The sequence below is a fragment of the Halyomorpha halys genome, unplaced genomic scaffold (assembly GCF_000696795.3).
Source record: "Halyomorpha halys isolate HHAL.00 unplaced genomic scaffold, Hhal_1.1 Scaffold840.1, whole genome shotgun sequence".
Taxonomy (NCBI): Eukaryota; Metazoa; Arthropoda; class Insecta; order Hemiptera; family Pentatomidae; genus Halyomorpha; species Halyomorpha halys.
This window is the reverse complement of record NW_027105349.1, coordinates 561,099-586,738: the sequence shown is the minus strand read 5'-3', so window position 1 is coordinate 586,738 and position 25,640 is coordinate 561,099. Positions and strand designations below refer to the sequence as shown.

At 31.1% G+C, this 25,640-nt stretch overlaps 1 protein-coding gene across 4 annotated transcripts in view; it reads right to left on the bottom strand.

The window, feature by feature from the left end:
• The window catches only part of d4, a 37,460-nt gene that overhangs the window by 6,343 nt on the left and 5,477 nt on the right, over positions 1-25,640 (bottom strand). For 3 of the 4 annotated variants that reach the window (XM_014429953.3, XM_014429952.3, XM_014429954.3), the window contains exons 4-6: positions 24,101-24,286; positions 21,647-21,728; positions 16,047-16,271 (exon numbers count right to left, since the gene is read on the bottom strand). In XM_014429953.3, coding sequence (XP_014285439.1) covers positions 16,047-16,271; positions 21,647-21,728; positions 24,101-24,286 — 493 coding nt within the window. The remainder of the gene's footprint in view (positions 1-16,046; positions 16,272-21,646; positions 21,729-24,100; positions 24,287-25,640) is intronic. The other variant, XM_014429955.3, reaches the window with a different exon arrangement.

Sequence of the window (25,640 nt, the reverse complement as noted above, 5' to 3'; positions counted from 1 at the left end):
GTATTATGAGTCTTAATACCTAAACTCCCCATGTAAACAAGCCAGAAGGTATATATATATATAGGATTATACAGAACAATAAAGTAGTATCTTAGTTGAGCTTGCGTGTCTCATTTCGTGCCCCTCTTTTCCTTTTTTTTAACTCTTGAGTTCTGACTCATCATAACTGGTGCCGAAACCCGGGAAGTTCAGACCGCGTAATACGAAGGCAGTAACGAAATTGTTTTTTTTCCCTTCTCTCTCTTGACTTTTCTTGTTTTAGCTTAGGCTGAAATTTTATGGAGAATATTTTGAGAGCAGCGGTTTTGACGGTTCCCGAAAATACTCAGGAAGCGACAATGGTGGAATCGCAAGAGCAGGGACTTCCGCCACTACCGACAACGACCTTGGCGTCAGCACATGCGACCACCCTGGAATGGATTAAGGTTCGCACTGGGACAGCACAGAAATTGAGGAATGCTGTTTCAGATTTAGAGAAATTCACCGGATTCACAGGTTAGTGAGCTAAATCATTTTATTAAAGGCGGAGATCACCTAATAGTCTGTATAGCGGCGAAAAAAGGGGAGAATTTGCTGAGCAGGGCAGATGCGATGTCGTTGAGGGCGGCAGTGATTTGCCGAATAAAAAGAAACATCCTGAACCATATCCAGGCGGATCAGGAAACGCCATGGAGCCTGGTGAAGGAGAGATTGAAAAAGGTGTTTGGCGGGGGCAGATGGACCCCTGAAGAGGACATTTTCCGGATGTTCCGGGAAGAGAAGAAGTCGAGACAAAGCAATGGGCAGTTCGCTGGAATCCTCCTTGCCCGTTTCAATCAAATTACGGATAAGATGAGCGAGACGAGGAGCATAGCGGAGTTGTAAGGGATCAAGGGGTTCCTGTCCACCATCTTAAAGGTGCAGTTGGCCAGAGAGACCGGGAAACGAGAGGGCTTGCCACGGGAGTTTTGTGGAATGTGCCCAAGAAATGATGGACGCGAGCACAAGGGAGGAAGAAGCTAGGACGGGAGTTGAAGAGCTGGAAAAGGGTCGTGTATAGTCGACCGAAAGCTGCACCAAGCTCATGGAGAAGGAGAGAGTTCCGCGAGAGCGGAAGGGAAAGAAGTGGGACTGGTGAAAGGCGACCAAACCAGGGTGGCAAGCCGAAAGGTAGCGGAAGGAGAGAGGACCGGAAATGCCATGGCTGTGGCAGGACTGGACACCTGGTGGCGCAGTGCCCCCGTACAAAATGTTACAAGTGCAGGAATGAAGGACATATGGCGAGGAATTGTCCGTATATATTCAGGCGGAGAAATATGAACCAGGGCGAACCAATGGAGGTGAATGGTCAGAGAATGGGGAGAAGAAGAATCCTAAGGAGAGCGTACGAGTCGGAAACGGAGTCGGCCGAAACGTCCGAAACATCGGAAACGGAGTTGGAAGGAGGTGAGAAAAGATTCGAGAAGGTGAGAAGAGGAGAAAGGCGGGCGGAGGATGAAGGAAGGAAACAAGAAGAAATCTGAGGTGCGTACCAGGGGAGAGGCAGCCACGTGTTGGTGAGTTCCAGCGTCGAGGGAAAGCGTGGCGGTCTGCCTATCATCTGCATGGGAGGAGTGAGATGCCTTATCGACACTGGGAGTTCAAACACCATCGTGTGCAGAGGAGTGTTAGACAGGCTGAGAGGAGGAGTGGAGACACCCCAGGTGAAAGTATGTAATTGTAGGTTAGTCACCTTGGGTGGGCCCTGTAGCGTTGAAGGGGAGGCAAGTATGGGGTTGAGTCGATGGGGGTTAACCGGTTCAATTATGGTACATGTGGTCAAAGAGATGCCACGGGAATATAAGGCAATTATAGGATGTGATCTGTTGGGTAAAGCGGGTGCGAGAGTTAAAAATACAGCAGGTCGGTAGGATGTCAAAATAGGAGGGTACACATTTCCGTGTCAGGGATTGGGGAAGGATGGTAACGTACGGGTGGGGGCGATTAGAAGGGAAGGAAATTGGAGGCAGGGCATCATGCAGGAGTTCGAGGATATCTTCTTTAAAGAAGGGGAGGTGTTATCGGCAACGGGGGAGACGTTGGATGAAATAGAGCTAAAGCGGGAGAAGGTAACCTATGTAAAGGAACGTTGATATCCACAGGCACTACGTGAGCATATACGGGAGGAGATTGAGAACTTAAGGGAACAAGGCATTATTGTGAATAGCACTTCGCCCTTACAGCCCCTTATGGGCTGTAAAAAAGAAAGCAGTCATGCGGGAGCAAAAGGAGAAGTACCGAGTAGTCATCGACAACCGAAAATTAAACGAGAATATGGTGGATGAGCGGTACCCTATTCCCCGGTTGGATGATATACTGGATAGGTTGGGTGGATCAACGTTATTTAGCACTCTGGATCTCATGGCTGGGTATCATCAAATAAGGATGCATCCAAGAGACCAACCGAAAACAGCATTCACGTTCGAATGGGGCCACTACGAGTTTACGTGAATGCCGTTTGGACTGAAGAATGCCCCCATTATCTTTCAGAGACTTATGGATGAATTTCTTAGGGGTATAGATGACTCCATGTGTCAAGTGTACATGGATGATTTATTAGTTTTTAGTAAGTCAGAGAGGGAACACAAAACACACTTAAAGACCGTATTTAACAGAATTCTTCAGTTTGGACTCAAATTGTCTCGGGAAAAATCGTCGTTGGGTCAGGAGGAGATCGGTTTTCTGGGGCACATCATCTCGAAGGACGGGGTTAAACTCGATGCGCACAAAGTGGAGGCTCTACAACGAATGGCAGTCCCCAGGGATGTAAAAGGGGTCAGGCGGTTGTTGGGGTTCCTTAATTATTACCGACATTTCGTGCCGGAGATGGCGGAGCATTTAGTCCCCCTTCACAATCTCCTGAAAAAGGGTAGCCGTATAGTGGTAACGCCGGTCATGGAGAATAACATCAAACGGTGCGTGAAAAGGTTGCAGAGAGAACCGGTACTGGCATTCCCAGACTTCAGTAAACAGTTCACAATTACGACGGATGCCAGTGAATACGCGTTGGGGGCGGTGCTTTCGAAGGATAGTGAGAAAGGAGAACAGCCAGTGGCATACGGAAGCAGAAAATTGACAGACATCTACAGAGAGAATCAGATATGTCGGGCGCTAATGGATGCATCGAAGGCAGGAAAACTTACTATCTCTACGTAGGGAATGAGGTCATATGGGAGAAGATCAAACGGCTGTGGAGACTGGAACAAGTGGGGATCGATAGGATGTTTATCCGATGCACGATGATGGTGGAGACTGTGCGAGACGGGGAACGGCAAAAGGAGGTTACTCTAGCTCACCATCAAGGAAAAACCAATCATCGCGGTGTGAGCGAGACGTTACAGGCTCTCAAACATCGCTATTTTTGGTGAGGGATGAAAAAGACGGTCCAGGAAGTTATAGGAGGTTGCGATATATGCCTCAGTACGAAGTACGACCGCCACCCGCCTAAGGCCGTGCAAGAGGAAACACCCACTGCATTGGAACCACTTAGGACAGCAGGACAGATAGGAATTTCCTCCGACGGGGGTCGGGAATTCGATAATGCCATGATCAGGGGAGAGATGAAGAAGTTAGAGGTCGACTGGCATATTAACACCCCAGGTCATCCTAAAAGTAGAGGGGGTATAGAACGACTGCATAGCACTCTGAGTGACCATTTGCGGGTATATCATGCGGACAAAGGTCTGGAGCCGGATGAGGCAATGGTAAGGGCGATAGCTGCGTATAATCACTCCATTCATACCACTATGGGGTTTTCACCTTTTGAAGTCCTCTTTGGCCTGGAAGGGAGACGAAGGAACTTTATGGACACGGCAGAGGTGGATGGGGAAATAGTGAATCATGGGATGGTCATGCGGAAGTTGTTGGAGAAAGCGAGAGGGCGAATAGAGAGGGAGAAATGTCGGCGAGTGGAACGACAGAATCTAAACCTTTGTGACGTGATGGAAGACATTAGAATTGGGACTGTCGTGTATCGCTGTTTAGGGTCCAATAGGAGCAAAGAATCTCGGCGCTATGAGGGGCCATTCCGGGTGATAACCATTAGGGAACATAACGTGGTAACCATTGAGAGTGTACAGGAACCAAGAAAGAGGCGGACAGTTCACGTAGAACAATTTCAAATTTCATTAATTTTTTCTAATTAAAGAAAAATAGACTGCAAAAACAAATTCAATACTAGCCGTGTATGCGTTCTATTCGCAGCTCTTTATTTTCAAAGTTTATCAATATCACAAAGAAAAATCTAGAAGGGAAAACGTGGAAAGGACAACTAAAAAAAAGTACTGCATTCAACCACAAGAGATTTCGTTGCAAATTTTAAATTACTCACTGAACATGATTAGCTCCAAGCCCATCTGCATAGAATTGGAATCAGACTCACCCTAAAGTGCATGTACTAATGACATGCCTCTGGACACTGACTATCTCTTGCAATGCTGTGGTCCTAGTAAATATAAAATTTGTGACATCAACGACAAATGGCGAAGAAAATTGCGACTATATTGGGCTGCCAAGAAGGAAATAGACAACTGTTCCACCTGATCTGAAGAAAAAAAATAACTTTATCAAAATAAACATATTCGAGTACATTTTTATTATTTAAATTATTAACTAGTAAATAACAAACAATAAAAGATGTTTTGGAATCATTAAACCAAGCCTAAAAAAAGAAAATTGGTATATAGTAATGTCAAAATCACAGGATCTTAGTGGGGTGAATTTGGTTCCAGATACCAATACAACAATTATTTGCTTTATCTTTGTTAATATTATTCAGTTAACAGTTTTTTTTTTTCACACTAAGCTTAGTACCCATACCCAATTTAATTATAATTCAAATGAGTATCTGGAATATCTCAACATATATTTTTTTCCACTAATAAAAAGTGAGGAGATTTCTATTGGAGTATACACAGAACACTTCAATAATACTTTTAAAAACATGGGTACAAAATCTAGTAAGCTGAATCTTTGATGATGCCACTCCAATTAGGATGTATTTTTTTGTTTTCACAGGTAATTTTATTTACTCTTATCTTCAAAACCTTTTTCTTGCTCTTTCTCACAGACTCATATGACATAAGAAACATTTAAGGGCTTAAAGGAAAAGATTTTTATCAAAATTGCTAAGGCATTACAGTTAATTGTATTATGCAATAGTTTTAGGCAAATTATGGCAATTGCGAAACAGGTTTTTAGATATAGCACAGCTGTTGTTGCACACAAGGTACCCAGTTCGCTACAACGGCATTGGCAAAAACCATTAAAAAAAAAAAAATGGCACTGAAATCAGTGTACTCATTCAAGAGATAATATTTAATATATCTTTTCTTTTAACACATTAGGATAATGATACAAAAACATATTAAATTTTTCCTTTATCTTCATAAATGTATAAGACGTGGGTGTGTGAAATCTCAAATTAGTTATCTTTCCGAAATGAAATGACAGATGGTACAAACGAATTTCTAGTATCAATATGAGGTAGCCTATGATTTTGGTACTAAATCTAGAAACCCAGAGGTTACGGAGAAAAGTCATCAATAGATTCTTTTTTTTTTTATTTAATTTTTGGAATTCACATTTAGGTATCTAAAACCTGAAATTTTAAGAGGGATTAATTTTTTTCATAGTCGATTACGTGCTTAATTTTTTTTTGGTTGATATGGTGCTTAATATATACTTGGTCAATTAAGAGGTTAATATTTTGCTGGTAGCATAAGTGCTTAATTTGTTCTAGGTCGATGTGCTTAATTTTTTCTGGGTCGATCACATGCTCAATTTTTTTCTGGGTTAAACAGGTGCTTAATTTTTTTCTCAGGCAATAATTCTTCAATTTTTGTCATAGTCGTTTATGTGCTTAATTTTTTCTTGGTCAATTAGGTGCGTAATTTGTTCAAGGCTAATAAATGCATAATTATTTTGTTGGCCGATTAGGTATTTAATGTTTTTATTAGTTCATTAGGTACTTAACTTTTTTGCTAAAGGTGCAATATGGAAACTAATTAATCAGAACAGATATGTCTTTGTTTCAAGGTTAACGACTCATATGGATAAATCCAATGAACGCATAATACTTTTCATGATAATTTTATGAATCCAATTATAACAGTTGTCCCATCATCTATGGTCACGCCTAAATAATCAATTAATAATATTATAAGAGAATTATGTATGCACTCTTATAAATTATAAATAAAATGGTAATCTGGTCATAAATTTTATTAATTATAAAAAAAGTAGAATTCAAATTATTAATAAAACATCACATAGTTTCAAATAAACACTTCAATGATACAACTGTCAATTAATAATTGTTCATATTCTTCTAATACTTGACCCTTGACCTTCTCTTTCTTTCTGAAATGCATTACAATTTATTGAAACAAAACAGTTAAGTTATCTAATATTTTTTGTTAAATGAGGAAATATTTCCTAACTTATTAAGTAAATAAATAGAAATATGTTCAAAGCATAAAACGATAACAATTCTAAAGCTTATGATACAAAGCTTGGCATAGATTATATTATAAATGAGCACGCAAAAAACTAAATGAAAATCAAAATAGGTATACCATGAACCAAAAATAGAGGGTTGTACAAAGAAAAAGAAAACTCATTATTAAAATAGAATATAATTTTCAACAAATCAATCAACACTTTTTTTTTTATTTACAAGCAATATAATTTATTTATTTACTCGGTTCAAACTAAATGATGTCTGATTAGTCTATCAAAGGAAAATGACTAAAGAAAAAACAAACAGTATAAATTCATTACTAGATGGAATCAATAATTCATAAATAGAATGAATTATCCTTGCTACATATTAGACCAGAGTGTTTGCCTGTCTTTTAAAAATATTTAATATGCCTTTATTTATAAAGAGTAAACATTGTAAGTACATTACAAACTGGATTCTATAGACCTAGGCCTCTCCTGAGAAGACATGTGAACCTACAAATAACAATGTTAAAAAAAGGTTTTAGAATTTAATTCTAAGGATATAAATTTGTACCCACAGTATAAAAATGATACAGGTACTATAATGTGGTTATTTCAATTAATTAAATCTTATCTAAAATGCACCCTCTGACTAAATGTACTATTCATGAATAACCCTATAATTTTTTCGATTGAAGAATAATTCCTTAATCTATCCCAGATAACTGAGTATAGTAAAATATTTGTTATTAATACATAAGGTTTTTGTAAGATTTTTTTAATATTAAAAATGACCAGATTCTTTGTATTTTATAAAATCACTAAGCTTTATGGGTCTTCATTAACTACTTGGAATTTCATGTTTAGAATTGTGATGTTTGGTTGAGCTGAGGAGATTTGAACATACAAACTTATGAGGACTGAAAGATAGTTTGTGTCCAATATTTATTTTTTCTCTTTTAAAAAGAATAATTTTATAAGAAATATTTAATATGCACAGAGGCAGATCTGAAAAAAGTTTTGATTTTACGTAGATTAGAAACATTTCAAAGTTAGTACCAGGACTGGGGCTAGTTTCTCAACTGAGGTCATCTGACAGACTGTTTCAAAGCTATTAGAGTTGTCACAACACAAAGTAACCCCAGTATATGGAAAAATTACGAAATACATCAAACAAAAAATAATAAAAATTGTTTCGTTAAATGTTCTGATTATATATATATAAAATAAAAAAAAACCTTTACTGATAGGTATAATCTAAAAGCCATATAACTTTTAAAAGTTATAAGAATAATTCATTAGAGCTGATTTTGAATGCGAAAACCTAGCAGACTGAAACATTGTTAGCTCAAAACTAAACAAAAGTTCTTTCAAATAGCTGTTGTTTAGTTTTTATGAGTGTTTTAGCCCACTAGGTAATTTCTATTTCATAATCAACTATTGTACCCAAGTCATCCAATAGTCCCAGATTAAGGTATTCATTTGATTCTACAGTTTATAAAGAATGAATATTGTTTCTTGTTTACTGTTTCTAGAATTTAAAGAATCATTATAATCGTCTATATGACAAATTATTAAGGATTAGTTGGAGCAGGTCCGAAATCCCCATTAACAATGATACACAAGAATAAAATTAAATCTTTATTTTCTTGTATTGGCTATTATTAAATATATGCTGAAATATCCTTTAATTTACTCAAAATATAATTTTAATAGCATAAAAAGTTTATACGCTTTTCTATTTTTATTTATTAGTATACATCACACATATTTGAAGGTGGAAAATGATAAGATTTTATAAGGTTAAAAACCATTAATAATTTAATAAATGTTTCATAGAAATTAATTAAATAAAAAAAAAAGTGTATATTCATCAGTTGGTTACTCTTGCACTAAAATTGTTATCACAATGGTTTATTAAAATCTTAAATTACATTAACATAGAAATATATTTAATTTTTTATCAAATAAAAAATATAGTCTGATGTTTGGATATTTTCAAATATGTTTTCTTAGTCAATTATTAACTTTATTATATTTGTCTTGATTCTGAACTTTGTAATTAAAATCACCTACCGATAATAATTTTAAAATAAATTTAGTATATAGATAGAGATAGGTACTGTTAGATTAATTTTATTTTCCACACTTTTTTTTTGTTCCATATAAATTATCACATTTTTTAAATTATCAATTATATATGTTATTACGGAATTGTAATTAATTAACAAAATGCGTTATTTGCTTTAATGGAGAAGTAATATTGTTGTCAATATTTTGGGTATCATTACTTTATTAATTTTAGACGATTTTATGTATCTGTTTAAGTTTTTCTATAAGTTTTATGTTGTTTACAACGGAAGAACTATTATCATTGTTGATAGAAACTCTTAAGAATTGCTTCTTTGTTGATTTAAGTAATATATCCACGGACTTCTTATATTTTATTTTATAATAGACTGATTTAAGTAATCTATATTTTATCTTGATAAAATGTGAAATTATAAAGAATTCTTAAAAACCTTTCATCAGTGAATGGTCACTTAGGTCATGGATCGAGCATTGCCTATGCCCATTCCTCATACCCATCTTTGTCATAATATCTACATCAAGTATATTTTAATTTTAAAACTTCTCACTAAGCATATTTTGAAAATGTATTTTAATAGATGAAAATGAAGCAAACTAGCATTAAAATAAAATATTTAATAACAAGTTATCAAAAACAAGAAAGAATAGCAGGCCAAATAGGCAGTAAAAAGAAGTTAATAACTGTCATGCAACACTGGGTGTATTTCATCTGGTAATAACTATAAGATATATTAAAAACAGACAACTGAGTCAGCTGTATATTGATTTTTATTGAAATAACAAAGCTCCAGGTTACATGAATGGTGATAATAATCCACTACCTCTATAAACCATAGTAAATAATTATATTTAATTAACATTGTAATCATCAATTGTAAGGCTACAATAAAATCTGTATAAGGCATAATTTAAACAATCAATATTATTTATCTGTAAACAGAAACTAAGTAAGGGAAGGAATGTGTCAGAATAACAAAATGTTTATATAATTAAACTTTGGCTTGATTATAAACAAAACACATTTTAACAAACACTACATGGCAGTTAACTAGACATAACAACAGAACAAATAACAATTCTGAGGCAAAGTACTTCAACTATGGTTATACTTAACCCAAAACTACATAACCTCCTATCCAAATATAAATTATTTGGGAAGATTTTAATGTCCATATTCCAAATATATTTGGGATGAGATTTTCAAATTACATATACATAACTTTACTATATGTACCATTACATAATAATATATTATATGATCTTTTGAGTACTTAAAAGATAAACAGAATAAACATTTTTCAAATTACAATATAGTATTGAAAAGATATTTACTAAATGAACATTTAAGAGTTCAATTAAAGAAAAACAAACAATAACAAATAGAAATATACTAAAGAAGTAATAACCACAGATACATTTATATAAATATGGACTAGTGACCAATAAAACTAAAAACTCAATACTTAAAAAAGTCTAAAAGGGATACCAACATGCAAAACGATCGAAAGCATGCTTGACAGCCCTTGTTGATCATTATTTATTCTTTATAATAAAAATTTTAACTTAATTTTAATAAACAAAAAAAAAAAAAAAGAATAAATAAATAAATAAAACCAATATAGCTTCAAGCCATAAAGGAACCTAAATATAGATTTACTTAATTGGATTGAGCAGTCTTATGACAACACTGCATGCCTTGGTCCCTTCTCAAAACTTATTCATGCAACTAAATTTACCAATGAATGTGCCAACCAGCACTTCATGCAAGGAACATTGCCTAACAATCTTTGTACTTGAGGAAAATAAATAAAGAAAAAAAAAACTAATCATACTCCGATATGATTTTTTCCCTTAAGTTCCTACAATACAAAAGTGAATGAGGCAGGTATAGAAACAAAAGGGGATGACATACATTTAAAAGTTTATAAGGCATCTGTTAGCAGTCTATTATTAGGACTTGCTCAAGAGGAATTTACAATTATGGCCCTCCATAACATACGAAAACATTTTTTTAAAAATTTAATAATGTTAAGATTAAAAAATAAAATAAAAAGAGAGACAACAAATCCTAAAATAAAGATTACTAAAAACATAAATTTAAACAATCCGAAAATGATAAGTTTTGATAGAAAATATATTTAAGACTGAAGGAACTAAGAAAATCATAAAACATGTATTACTTCCAAAATTTGAACAAGGCTTGGCTAATTCTTCAAGTTTATAATTAAAAATAGTGATATTATTAAGACACTTTCTGAATTCAAATAATTATGAAAGATCTAGAAGCACTTGTTGGAAATCATAAATATATAAGTAAAAAAAGAACAAGTATATATAAAAATATATACACTAAACGAAAATACAATGCAAATTTTAACTAATAATAAAGTAATTTAACAGTTATAAATATATAATTACATTATATAATTATAACTAATAACTACTTTTCATAAAATTGTTTATTTACAGTGAAAAGTTAATTTAAAATTATATAAAATGGATTTGAAATGTTTTTATCACAATATGTAGATTTAATTGTAAAGAAGGAAGTTGAGTTGCACATCCGTGTAGCTTGCTGGAGGAGCGAACACACTCTGCTCAGATAGTAAGAGTCGGATCCCACCAGCGTTCACCCTTCAGTCAGTCACTTCACCCTTTTAACAGATCAAACAACACCGAGTTAATAATTGCATCTCTTACTATGAACAGAGTGTATCGCTATCCAACTACAGAGGAATAATTTAGTAAAATTATCCCTTCAAATATATAATAAAACAAAATTTAAGCTAATTACAGATTTATAATGTTTTTAATTATATTTCTGTAGCTTTAAAAAAAAAAAAAAGATATTTAAAATTAAAAAAATATACAAAAAAATTATGTGAATAAAAAAAAATAAATAAAATTAATAAAAAATGGCTAAAATTAAACATGGAATTAATAGCAACCTATCCAACCATTGGACATGCATCATGCATAATTAAAACACTTAAACAAAATAAGGATATCTCACACACAATGGTCTGTCAGTGATAAAGCAATTAAAACTAATTACCATCATCAATTAATATACTGTTAGAATGTCTGGGTCAGCGAGGATATATAGTTAGTCACTCATAATTAATTTTAAAAAAAATTTTTTAAATTAAAAGTAGTAAATCGATAATCTTTATAGGCCTAGAGGCAATTTCTCCCTTATACTGTACTTCTCATAATATATAATAACATATATAGACACAAATGAACTTTTATAAAAGCAAAATATATAATCTTTATTGTCAATATTAAACTTTACAACAAATCTTTTGGTCAAAGAACTGGTTATATTCATGGAAGATATAAACTCAGCATAATGGACCAGAGAACAATTAATACAATAATCGTAGGAATGATTTCTTACGTATGTAAATATTAATTTGCCTATAGTATCCTTGAAGCATATTACTAGTTTAGCACGGGTCAGTATGGCATGGTAAAAATAAATCCCCTAATTTTTATATATAATTCAACTAATTGTTTTTATCCTATATGTATAGTATACACTTCCTCATAGAAGAAGTTCCTACAATACTTTTCATTTCATATCGTTTTGGAATGTGATAATTAGTTCAAATGATTAAGTTTTCTCTTAGGCTTCATTTAAAACTTTATTCTTCCACATTCCTATATTCCCACCCTCCGAACAACAAGGGTAAATACATCTTAGAATATATAAACAAGTTTGATAAACTCTCATTCTTGTCTGAGCTTGTAAATGGAATACTTTCTAAGCTATTTATTTAATAGTACAGCCAATCCACATTAAAAGTACAATAATATTTATATTTAGTATGTTACTAAATACCTGACCTGGCAATGTTTCTCTATTGATGAATCTAAATATGTATATAAATTAAATGAACACTATTGAAAGATTAACATCAATATTGAATTTAGTTTAAATTAAATATTTATTATTTAGTTATTTCTAAGAAAAAACATTAATACTTTTTATCACAATTATTCATATGTTTTGGACAAACTGTTCAATCATCTTTATTATTTGATGCATTATATCCTCCTAATTTGAACAGTCCTAAAATATTATATTATCAATAGTACTGTTTTCTTATAGGCTCCCCAGAAATTTACATCTTGGACTGTAGGACAGTCCAAAACAATCAATAAGACTGTGAGACAATTTATAACCCTCAATTAAAGACATGGAAAAAAAGAAAAAAAAAGAGGATATGTAACCAATGTACTTAATTCATTCAATTATTTTATATTCTACAGGTTTTTGGAAAAACAAAAATAATATGATCAATATATTTTAGGACCAATCATAGATTGGTACAAGGTCTAAATCCACATTATGTCCAAACCTATTGCACGAAGAGCGTTCATTATATGGTCAACTTAATCAAGCATTTTCTAGCAAAAAATTTACCTACCATTTGAAGAAAATATTACGTTTGGTATAGAAGTAACCGTTTAGCAGTTGTGAAATTTCCAAGATTAAAATAATTGGAGCACATTCTAAACTATTATGTTCATAGTTCGTATAATTCAAAATATTATTTTGAAAATGAGTGTTGAGGGTCAAAACATTTTGTGATAGACAGTGTAAGAATCTGTTAAAAATCCCTTTCTTATATCTTTAATCATTAGTTAAATGTATTATTTTCTTCTTTCCAATTAGGGCGCCTCACTTCAGTAGGTGATAAAATTACCTAAAAAAAAAAAATAAAAAAAAATAACACTGATATCAGGTCAGATATAGCAGAGATATGGTTTTGTAATCATATTTTTACTTTCCTAACCACCTAGGTAAGGAGAATATTTTAATTGAATCAAATTTTTGATGAGCAGTTTTCAGAAGATCAATCCATTTTAGAGCCCCCAATTAATAGGCTATTAGCCTGTCTGTGTGAGTTCCAGTGCCATGGTTATCTCTGGTTTATTTTTTTTTTGTAGGTTCGTTTTAAATCGTTTGTAAATGCATTAGAAAGGCAATCAAATACCCTACAAAAAATAAAATAAAAGTGACTGATTTAATCCGACCAGTATTAGATTAGCAAAGACATGGTGTATTGAAGTTTGTACCCATGTTTATTAATTTTTTTTTTAAATTTAGATATGATGTTATAGGAGTTAAATCTATACTATTTTTTTTTCTCTAATCCACCATCTTGATAATAAAATATAATTCAAGTTATAGCATTGCAGCGTATAACATGGGCAAGTAAGGTTGTAGGGCTCAGTAACGAGCAGATCCCTAAAATGTTAATAAACACTAAACTGACAGGTAAACGTCCAAGGTGTAGACCGAAACGTAGATGGGAGGATTGTGTTAAAACTGATTTAGTAGAATTGGGTTTGGAGGAGCATCACTTGAAGGATGTATGCAGAGAGCGTTTGGTGGTATCGGCATTGAATCTTTGGGTTCGTTAGGCCTTCATTATTATTATTAATCCACCATCTTGTGTTCCACTACATCATTCCCATTCTATGATTTTTTAATAAGTTTTTAATTCTTAATAGGTTTGAAGGAATACACAAAAAATAATATAATAATAATACCCTTGGCAATGTTTCTGGGAAAAAAAAACTTAATATACACTATAGGAACTCTAGATCATCTAAGAAAGTATGAAAGATTCATATTCTTGAAAGCATGTTGTTTAGCCGATTTACTGATAATAAAAAGTGGGAGATTTAGACTGCCATTAAACAAACAACCACTACAATATATGATTTTATCAAAACCAGTATTTGGTTTTTCTTGAATATTAAAAATTTTTTATGTCCAACATTTCAAAATTTAGCCCAGCCTGGTCCAAATTTTCAGCTTGTCCAGATGTTAATTCTTCCATTGTTATCAATCTCTCGATAAAAAAAAATTTTTTTTAATGGCAATACACAAAAGCCCAGTCAGTACTAATATGAAAACTGAACTAACAAAAGTGAGAACAACTATCTCAGAATATAATATATGTATATTGCAGTCCACATACTAAGTTCAATCAATTTAATACTTGGCTCTTCTAGGATACGTATTACCCTGACGACAAATATCATTATGAGGAGCCACAGTAATTACTAATCTATTATCAGCTGTCCCTTATTTCTATTGTTTCCTCTCTAGGAAACATTAGGCCCCCATCTTATTTGAGGCAGTTAGGAAGAATTGTCTTTTTTTTATTTTTCTCAACAGGCCAGTTAATCTGAAGGATATTTAAAGTGTTAAAGTGTAACCAGTTCACAGAGGGTTTAATAATTGAAAGATCATTAGCAATGAACTTACTTTAAACTGTAAAATTGAATTGAGTAAATTAAATCAATGTTACAGTCAATAGCTAACTTTTTGCAACATGAAAGTGAGAGGTAGGAAGAAATTATCTCTCTTACATGAACACTAGAGAATTGGCTAAGGAACCATACAGTATTTTATGCCTTTTTAGTTTTAATTAAAAAATGCTAATTCATTTCTATTTTCTCATTATAACAACAAATAATGAATTATGAATATGATTAAATGAATTTATAAAAATGGTACAGTGACATCGACATTAAAATTTGGCTGGAGGCAATAAATGTTATGGCCACTGCATTAGATACGAATAATTATTAAAAAAATCTTATTTTTAAACTAACCAGTCACTTTCAAAAGCTATAACCTAAATCAGATAAGCAATGTAAAATAACCAATCACAATTGAAAACTACCAAATAACTATTATATAAATTATTTAAGGTTATTGATATGAAACAGTAGTAATTTAAACAATGAAGTGGTATATTAGAATAATTGATTGTTTTTACATGTCTCTAGTAAGACTGAAGTTAAATAACTTATCCTTATAAGCTGGACCTACAGTAACTAGTGCATTAATACCTCGAGTAGTAATTTAAGCCTGTATAATAATAGCACCGATTTCATAAGTTGATAAGTAACAAAATTCAAATTATATGGAAATACTTAGTCTAGTTCTAGTTAAGTATAAATTAAATAAAAGAAATTCCATATATTGCTGCCAAAATATTAAATAAAATACCCAATGCCACTATTAAATAGGAACAATAACAGGTGAATTTAAATATTTATATATTTTACATTAACATAAGAGCATGGACAACTACCTTATTTAAATTAAAAAATAGAGATTACAAATTTTATCACATATGTATCAATATGATACTTGACATTAAAATACTTCGGCTTTAGATCTTATAAATAATCATTGCAACTGGAAAAAAGGAAATTAAAAAAACTGTAAAATATGATCTACAACATGCACATAAATTAATCAATCAAAACTGCAAACCATGAAACACAACACCACTATTACCATCAATACACCTGTCACATAAGCCACTACTACAAGGGTTCAAATCATGCTTTCAAGGAAGATATTAAAGTAAATTGGAAAATGAGGAGTATAAAAATGAAAAATAAACATTAATTAATATATAAGAGAAACACAGAGATAGAAAGAAGATAGATCAATTTACCGGGGGCATTAAGAAAAGTGAGGTAACTGTCCTGAAACTTGGTCCAACCTGAGGTCGGCGCTGGATCTAGCGGAGGTGGAGGTGGGGAGGCGGGAGGGAGGGCTGGCTGCTCTTCCTCGTGGGCTGCCCGCGTCCCACCTCCCCCGCCTGAACTAGTACCCTCCTTGTGCGAGTGTGTGTAGTGGTACGTGAGACCGGGTCGTGTCTTATACCTGGCACCGCAAACTGAAACAAGACCAGTCACAATACCCACCCGGCCCCCCTATTTCACATCTACTCATACCACATAACAGTACTTTCACACATTCTACATCTACTTTATATGAAATACCTTAATACCATAACATAAAGGGTTATTACTTCTTTAAATTAAAATATAAATGACCAGCAAAATAATTAAAAAAACTTTTAAATACTAAAACTAGTCATGAAACTTCAATCAAATAATTTTAGAATCATAACTTATTACCAACTAAAAATCTCCCATGTTGCTTTTGAGCATTTTTCTTGTTATTGATACTTATCCATGATTGATTTGAAACATTAGATGGTTTCATTTAAATTATTCCTATGATAAAAACAAAAACCCTACAGCAACAGTGTCTTTGGCTATATTATCTAGACAAATTATGAATAATAAAGAGTAGACGAAACTCTCTCAGCCAAGTTTTCACAAAACCAATTTGTAGTAAAAATGTTTCTTCACAACAAACCTTCAACTGAAAAAAACGCTGATATGGTGTGACAGTAAGATCAGTAATGTGCCTTACTCCATTATTACTAATAAATTTTTCAAACTAAGACAATCTTTTAATAGTTTAAATTGGTCATCTTATGAATAAAATATGATATAATTATAACTACCAACATAACCAAAAGGGACAAAAGAACAGTTACAGCTGTTTTACACATAACTGTCTTGTTGTAGCCATTCTTGACTGTGATAAACAATAATGTATTTAAACCTATGATGAAACAAATGGTTGTCAATTTATATCCAACAACCTCTTAGCATGCCTGTGCATAAGATATAAATATGATAATTACCATACTTCAGATCATTAAGTGTTTAAAAAGGAATTCTACAACCATCACCAGAAACCAACACAATAACATAAGAAATACACCACAATACAAACACAATTGAATCATTACATATGCTTCAAAAGTAAAAAGAGAGTAAAGGTAATAGAAAAGTAGATTTGTTAAAATTGTGTTTCTAAAAATACAATTCATTCACTTCAATTTATAACTTTCTAGATCAAAACAATGCATCAATAAGGTGCGGCGAAGATATAGTATGACAAGATTAGACAAGCAAACGTAATTAGAAAACATAGTTGTAATGATAGAAAATAATATTATAGCTGTGATAATACAATCTTTAGGTTTACAATAACAATAAATAAACAATTAATAACAATTCTGAATACAAAATGACAACTGATTCCTAATATCATAACATCTATAGCTTAATTTTCTTTGTCAATTTAAAAAGAATTATGAAAATGCAAAATCTTAAAATAAGAATTAAGGAATTAAATTAAGAAATCAATGTAGGATAACAAAATGTTTATACTAATATTAACGGGTGAGTTAAATTCCAAAACATCAATAGAAATGTTTTTAGGAAGACCCAGCAAAAGAAAGCTGGTAAGGATCTAGATAGACATGAAACTGAATTATGAAAAAAATGAATTTTCACCAACAACTCTCCAATTATGAACGAACAGCTTCCTATTTAAAACTAATTCAGACTAAGCAATAATGTGGATTTGTATAAATTTCAACTATTAATAATCATTTATTTCAAATTCAATAAAACAGGAATGACTGACTCAGTTATCTATTTTAAAATTATAGCATAGAACATGAAACCATCATCATAATTTCAATCCGCAGACAATTACTAGAGATGAGATAGGAAATAGATGTCCTTTAAAATAAGGTATTAAATTAATTCCTGATATATAAAAGAAATAATATGCACAAATTTGGAAAAACCTAAATCATAATCAATACATATTAAAAATTAAACACATTGCCCTACATTTTTATAAAATAATCAGCTTAATACTGATTAATCATTTAGCCCATTTTAAAATAAAATTAGAAAAAGATGAGAAAATTAAAATAAATAAAATAGACCATAAATTAAGGTATTAATAATTTATATTTGAGAAAATTACATTATATAACATTGGTAACGTTTCACAGTTTTTTCCTTATCAGAATGATGAAAATCTGCAATACATCCATCGTGCATTAATTAATAAGACAGAAACATTATCGTTGCTATGTAACGTGATTTGTTCCAAATAAAAATCATTATAAGAAATTTGTGTTTCAACATTACTAATTAATATTGCCTGAAGACTTCCAACAAAAATTAAAAATATAAATCAAAGATTATTTAATGAGAACTTCATAAATATAATGAGTATTTAAAAATAAATAAATAATAACAGAAATAAAATCAATTATTTAACTTAAAATGTAACAGAAATGGGAAATTTATTTTATAAGACAAGTAAATAAAAACTCAGTTTAATGATTATTTTAATCAATTTAATGTTATTCACTAGTTAAATATAATTTTTCTTTAAACATTAAAAACAAATATCATTGTTAGAATAAATTACATTCTATAATATATTTCATTTTTTTACATAAATATATAAGTAACTGAAATTAAACCAGTGCTATCAATCAAATTGATAAAAGTAATCAATTGTATCAAACAGATAAAAACAAACATTTCTATCAAATTGATAAAAGTAATTAGTTATATCAAACTGATAAAAGTAATCAAATCAAATAACTAGTTTTATCAAATTTAGATAACTAATCAGTACTATCAAAATGATAAAAGCAATGAGTTCTATAAAACTTATAAAAGCAATAAGTAACATAAATTTGATCATTGCTACCCCCACAATCATATACATACATAATTTTAGTAAGCTCTTCAATAATAACATAAACAATAAATCTCAGTTGAAACTATTGACTAATAAAGGTATTAGAAAAATCTGAGGACTATAAGATTCCTAGTAATAATTTTAAAAAAGTTAAAAATGGGAGGGAGGGTAATGCCACATATATTATTTAATTTTCAAAGTAAATAAACCATGAAAAAAAAATTAAATTAAAAAAAATTAAAATAATAATAAAAATAAATTAAAATATAAACAAATATTTAAGTTTTCAAATCAATGAACTATGAAAAAAATGAAGTCATGAAGTAATACTTTTACAACAAATGAGTAAACAATTTTTTTATTTAATTAATGGTCGTCATTTAACTTAGAAGTTATTCATAACTAATTTTACATCTTTATGAGACTAAAAATTAATAATATTCAGAATTCAGTATAGAAAAAATAAATAAAAAAATAAGAATCCACTAATTGTAATTTTTCTCAGAGATTTTAACATTTTCTATATTTTACTGCAAAAAAAAAAAAAATTGTAATTAACGCTTCTAATTGATCATTAGTATAATGTACATTTAGGAAAAATATAAAGGATTTGAATTAAAATATAAATGATTAAAGACTAATATACAGTTCACGGAATAGATGAACAATTGAAGTATACATCAATGTTTTTCTTCAACAAACATAGAACAGTAAATGACCAAATAGTGGGCATTGCCCCAGTAGTGGACACTTGGCAACGTCAAATAAAAAAATAAAAGTCATAGATGGGAGAACGGGGTGAGGGGGGGGGGGTTCCTTTGGGTAAGAATGTAACTTACCACGATCAGAAGTGAAGATTTCTGATTAAGTTAAGTAAAAATGAAGAATAAAAAAGAATTTTTTAAACAGTTCTGTGCCCAATTAGAAAATAAGACTGTATAGATAAGGAAATTAATATATATATATATATATTTTTTAAAAGATACTTGTTATCGGTAGGTTTAATAAAAATTATTGTAAACACACATATCACATTTGATGAAGTACTTTTTCAAGTCGAAAGAAAAGAGTTTCTTTGAACTAAACTCAATAACACTGTTGACTACAGAAAAGATCTCACCAATTGGTTGGAATAAGAGAGAATCATGGTGCTCTCAAGCATATTTATGCTGAATGCAAGTACCATGCTTTTCTTAGCTAAAAGAGAACACCTTTTATATAATTCGATAAAAGAAACTTCAAACTTTTTTAACATAGGATCCTTTACTTGAGGATTTATGATATATGCCAACCAAATCAGTTACTGAATTGATGAAGCTACATGTATGTAATGCCTCATAATTTCAGTTTTCTATACGAGGGAACTGATAAGTAAAGAAGCTGTAACTCGGTTATCCACACAAGGCTGTGTGAAGAGCACTATTGATACAAACAATCCCTTACGTAAAAAATTCTAAGAGCCATTTAACATACCCACACTAACTCAAAAAAGTAGTACCTGAAAAAATTGTTCGTTAATTAAATATTTATTTTTTTTATTAAAATCATGACTGAAACAATCTAAAAATGAGTCGATTTAAGTAAATGAAAATATTTACATTTTCTTTCCTTTAAACACAAAAAATCAATTTTATAATTTAATTATAATATCTTACTTATAAACAATTTTTTTTTCTCACAAAAAATCCAAAGAAAAAAGATTATAAACTTCCGAATATATTTTAATAAAATAAGGAGTGTAAGAATAATGATTTTTAAGTTGGTGGCAATGTAAACGCGTTCAGATATTGTAGGTAAAATTCATTAATAAACACATTCGTATGCTCCCACACTTATAGAAATCATAAGAAAATTAGAAACATAATTGTATTATAGGAGCTGCAAAAACAGAAATAGAAAATATAAACAAAACCAAATAAATGTCATATTTTTTATCAAGATTAATTCTCAAAAACAACAGAATTTTGAAAGGTAATGTAATGATACGATAATAACTTTTAAAGAAAGCATAGAATAACAACAGTAGTACACCTTTTTTATTTCAATAATAATACACAATTGAAACTCATTAGGAGATTTGAAAAATCATGAAATAAGCATTAATATATTAAACTATGTTATTGTTTCATGCTTTGAATAAAATTTACGATACAACTTTAGATTAACTAAATAAAAAAAAAAATAACATAAGATTATAACAAATAGAAAATAAATCATCACAGTATTACTAATGAACATCAGTTACGAAACGCAAAACTTGCTGAATAATTTAAAATAAATGATTATAGTAAGTAAAAAATAAATAATTCTTAATATGGATAGTTGTAATAATCAATAAGACTAAATGATGAACTATCAAATTATCACAAATATAAAGATTCGATGAGCAGAAATGTAAATGACCTAACCCGCATGAAGACACATGCTTTTTAAGTGCTTTAAATGTAACTCGTGCTTAGTGGGTTAGTAATAAAAAACAAAATAAAAACTGAAAAAAAAAAAACTAATCATTAAATTTATCATATGCAGCAGTATGCAAACAAACTAGAGAATACAGTTGGCATAAAGATATGATCATATTGCAGATTGTTGATGTAATTCTTTAAAAAAAAAGTAAATTTTTATAATTAACAGCCAGTACAAGCTTCAATCCTATAATAAGAAAGAAGTTTTACTTACGATCGCATGAAAATGGCTTTTCGGAATCGCCCATCTCACTGTAATTTATGCCTTTCTTTCTCCCTCTGCCTTGCCCTGTTCCCTGAAAAAAAAAAAATCATATATCAATCCAATCACAATGCTTACAAATTGATATAAATAGATTTATTCTTCATTTAAAATATATTACAGTTTTAAGCAAACAGAATGTAGTTTTATCATATTTTTTTTATGAAATGGATAGCAGACTATAGAATTTATTCAAGGAGCTCATTAACTGGAGAATTTAGAAGACTACACAACACTGAATTGAGAGAACTGTACCCGGTTATTTTATAATTCAGGTTACAACATTGTGGCTAATAAAATGGGCGTGTAATGTCATAGGACTTAGTAACGTACGAATCCTTAAAATGTTAATAAACACTAAATGGACTGGGAAACATCTGAGCGGTAGACTGAAACATAAATTGTAGGATTGCGTTCAGAATGATTTGGTATATTCGCATTTGGAGCAGTGTCACTGGATATGTAGAGAATGATAGGTGATATTGGCATCAAACCTTCGGACTATTATTATTATATCAGGATTAACAATAACTTATTGCTCAGATCTTATATCATGTACAGACCTACAACCAAAATAAAGAATAACGAATACTTAAAAATCAGTAACAGATGATGCTGAATCCATGAAGTACCTTATATGACTTTGCTTGTACTAGCCACCTGAGAAGGAGTGAGGTTTAATTGAAACCCCTTCTTTGGAGAAAACAAAAATAAAAATTGTGGCAGTCTTGGGACTAACCTACAGAAGTGAAACTCCTGGAAATGAATAATGTATTAATAATGATCAGGCGTTCCCTCTCGTAGAAAACATTAGTTCCCAAATAATAATGATAACTAGAACAGCCATTACCTAAGTTAATTCTAGCAGATAAATTTTTATATTGTAATAAGAGATTATGAGACTACAGGAGATCACACACTCCAGTAATGTCGGGATTGTAAAGCTCCTACTCTCTAATTATAATATAAAAGTTTTTCTGCTGGAATTGACCGGCATCCCTCCCCCCCACCATCATTTCTGTTTCATCCCACGTCATAAATTCAACTTACTCCAGAATAATTGTTTTTTACTAGATTTGAATGCCGGTAAAGAAGTTTCATAACAAAAAAAAAAAATTTCAAGGCATTTCTTTGAGAAATACTTTCACATGTGGTTTAAAATTAATAAATATATTTTATCCCAAGTATATAATTATAAGCTAATGATATAATAATAAAATATTATATATAATGACTAATGATAAGCATTTCTTGGACAATTTGCAAATGCCAGGCTAAAAAACTGCTCCTGTTTTGAGGCCAACTAGCCATTGAGCCATTTTTGTAAGATGTGATACATTAATCAGCAAGTGCATAATAATTGGATGGTGCAAAGTCTGGTTAGTAAGCCACATGCATAAGTATTTTCTAACGAAATGCCTAAATTATTTCCTTGATCAGTTTTCCAGTGTGTGGTGGTGCATTATCATGAATTAAATTATGTATTGCCTTTTTATATAGTCTGGTTGTTTTTCATACATTGAAATTTATAATAGATCAGATCCTTCTGATCCCACATAACATAAAGCATTGTCTTTCACCCATAGTAATTTGGCCTTTAATTTGATGTTAATGACTAGCCCGTAGTTTTACATGGTCTTAGATGCCTAATATTCTACAAATATATCCACTTTTTATAACTAGTCAAAATTTGATGGAGAAATTACTTTCATTTGTTCCAGGCTAGCACCATTTTGCAAGTGGTTTTTAGTCTTTCATTAAGTTCATGTGGATCTGTCTACTGGATTTTTCCCATGGAATTAAACATATGGAAATGGCTTCTCCTGCCACATTTAATTGATGTTGCATTTGAGTTTCATCCTCATCCAACAATGCTCCCGAGCATTCAAATAAGATTTGAAAAATATGTAATGCAATTCTGTAGCAGTTTTCATGAAAGATAACAGAAAATTGATTTTCTCTGTACATAAATAGTTGTATTTAGGCATTAAATTAGCCATGTTCAACACTGTTAACAACTAAACAGTTAAATGAAAATTGTTTTGTTGGGAGATGATAATCTACAAAAAATGTCAAAACAAGAAAATTGTGCCAATGAGGTTTGATGATACCCACACTGACATAGGTGGCACTAGGTGCCACTTATGAGCAAAATACTATTTTCACACTTACTGCCCTGTATATAAGAGAAAGATTTTCGATTCTTCATTGCAATAGAAAAGGGAGAAATGAATAGGAACTATTTGTTGAAATTAAGGAATCCTAGGTTTATAATGATGAAGGGTTGAGTGATAACTAGAATCCTTCATACGACTAACTACAATGAAATGTAATAAACTAAGAAGATTGATGGAACAAGCTCTAAAATGCTCGGGGTTGAAAATGTTCGAAGATTTATTTACATACCTTTGGTCCTTTTTTAGCATGAGGAGAATCAGACATTGTTGTGTTTTTGGCAGGCTTCCCAGGTGCTCCTCTCTTTTTCCTCTTTTTACTATAGGTTTCTTCATAATCGTAATCTGAATCTGGATCAGCATCATCAAAACCTTCCATAGCTTGCAATTCTAACTCTTCATAATACCAAGCATCAGGCTAAAAAATAAAAGAAATAATAACTAATTTTAGATAAACAAATCTATTTGCTTGACAGTTTAGTAATATAAACAATTACATATTCAATATAATAATATTATTGATAATTAGATTTCCTAGAAAATGTTTAAGTTTACAGTACCTCTATCTGATTCAATAAGAGTTAGAAGGAAAACTTAATGATGTTATATAACATTTAAGGAGAGCATAGAGATATTTGCTTGAAAGCATATTTTAAACACTCCTTTCTACATTATATCTAATCTAATTTTACAAAATCTTAAATTTTGGTAATATTGTGAAGTTAAAAACTTTGTTTCCCTGGATAAAATAAGAATGAATTTGCTCTTCATTTGTTTTCTTTTATCAACCCTTCCATAAGAGACACAATCTCAGGGTGGAAGTGTCGATACTTATACAGCAACAAAGTCCTGTCAGGCTAATTCGATGAAAATAGAACCCAGTGGAAATGTTAATATTAAACATCATTTAATTGTACACTCATGTAGTGAGTTTAATCCAATCTGTTTACTTTTTCAAGAAAATGGTAAAAAAGTGAAAAATCAAAGATATAAAGTGAGAATTCTAAATGTCGTTTTAGCGAAGTAAGCCGTAGTAACATCACAGGCATATACCTCCCTTAATATATTTTCATCAAGCTGTGGTAGGGAGGAAGATAAGGTATCATCAAGGGATTTTTCTCACTTTTCTACCTTGTGTTTGGAGTGGTGGTGAGAGTTTTAGCACCGTTTTTTCATCCTGGATTGTACTAAACCATGGTTAGTACTGTCCTAGCTTCTACCAGCTACGATTGTTCTGAGTTCTGCCGTCTTTAAGTTTATAAATTTATTTAGGTACTTATGTATTCTTTTATTTTGCATACAACAAATAAAATTTATTTCATGTTCTAAAGGTATTTTTTATTAATTTTTTTTTTTTACAATGTTTTGGATTATTTTTCGTGTTATAACATTCTAGAGTCCTTATTCAGTAATTCAGTTTAAAAAAAAAGCAAAACATTCATGTATCAGCTGATTACATACATAGATTCAGAGGCATAAGCGGGTGACAACAATAGTCGTCATGGTTAAAAAACAAGAAAATCGTGTTATTGTTTTCCAGGGTTTGAGTCCTTAGTGTCAAGGTGTCAAATCCATAATTTCAATTTTGTACAACTTTGTATCTTTGAACTTCACATGCACTAAAACTATTTTGTGAGACTTGGTTATTAGAATTCAGGGAACCTTAAAACAAGTAACTTTGATGAAAACTGAAATTTTTCATGATCATAATATTTCCCCTTACAGTATATTTCGCATATAGATAAGTTTAATAACAGAAAATTGAATATATA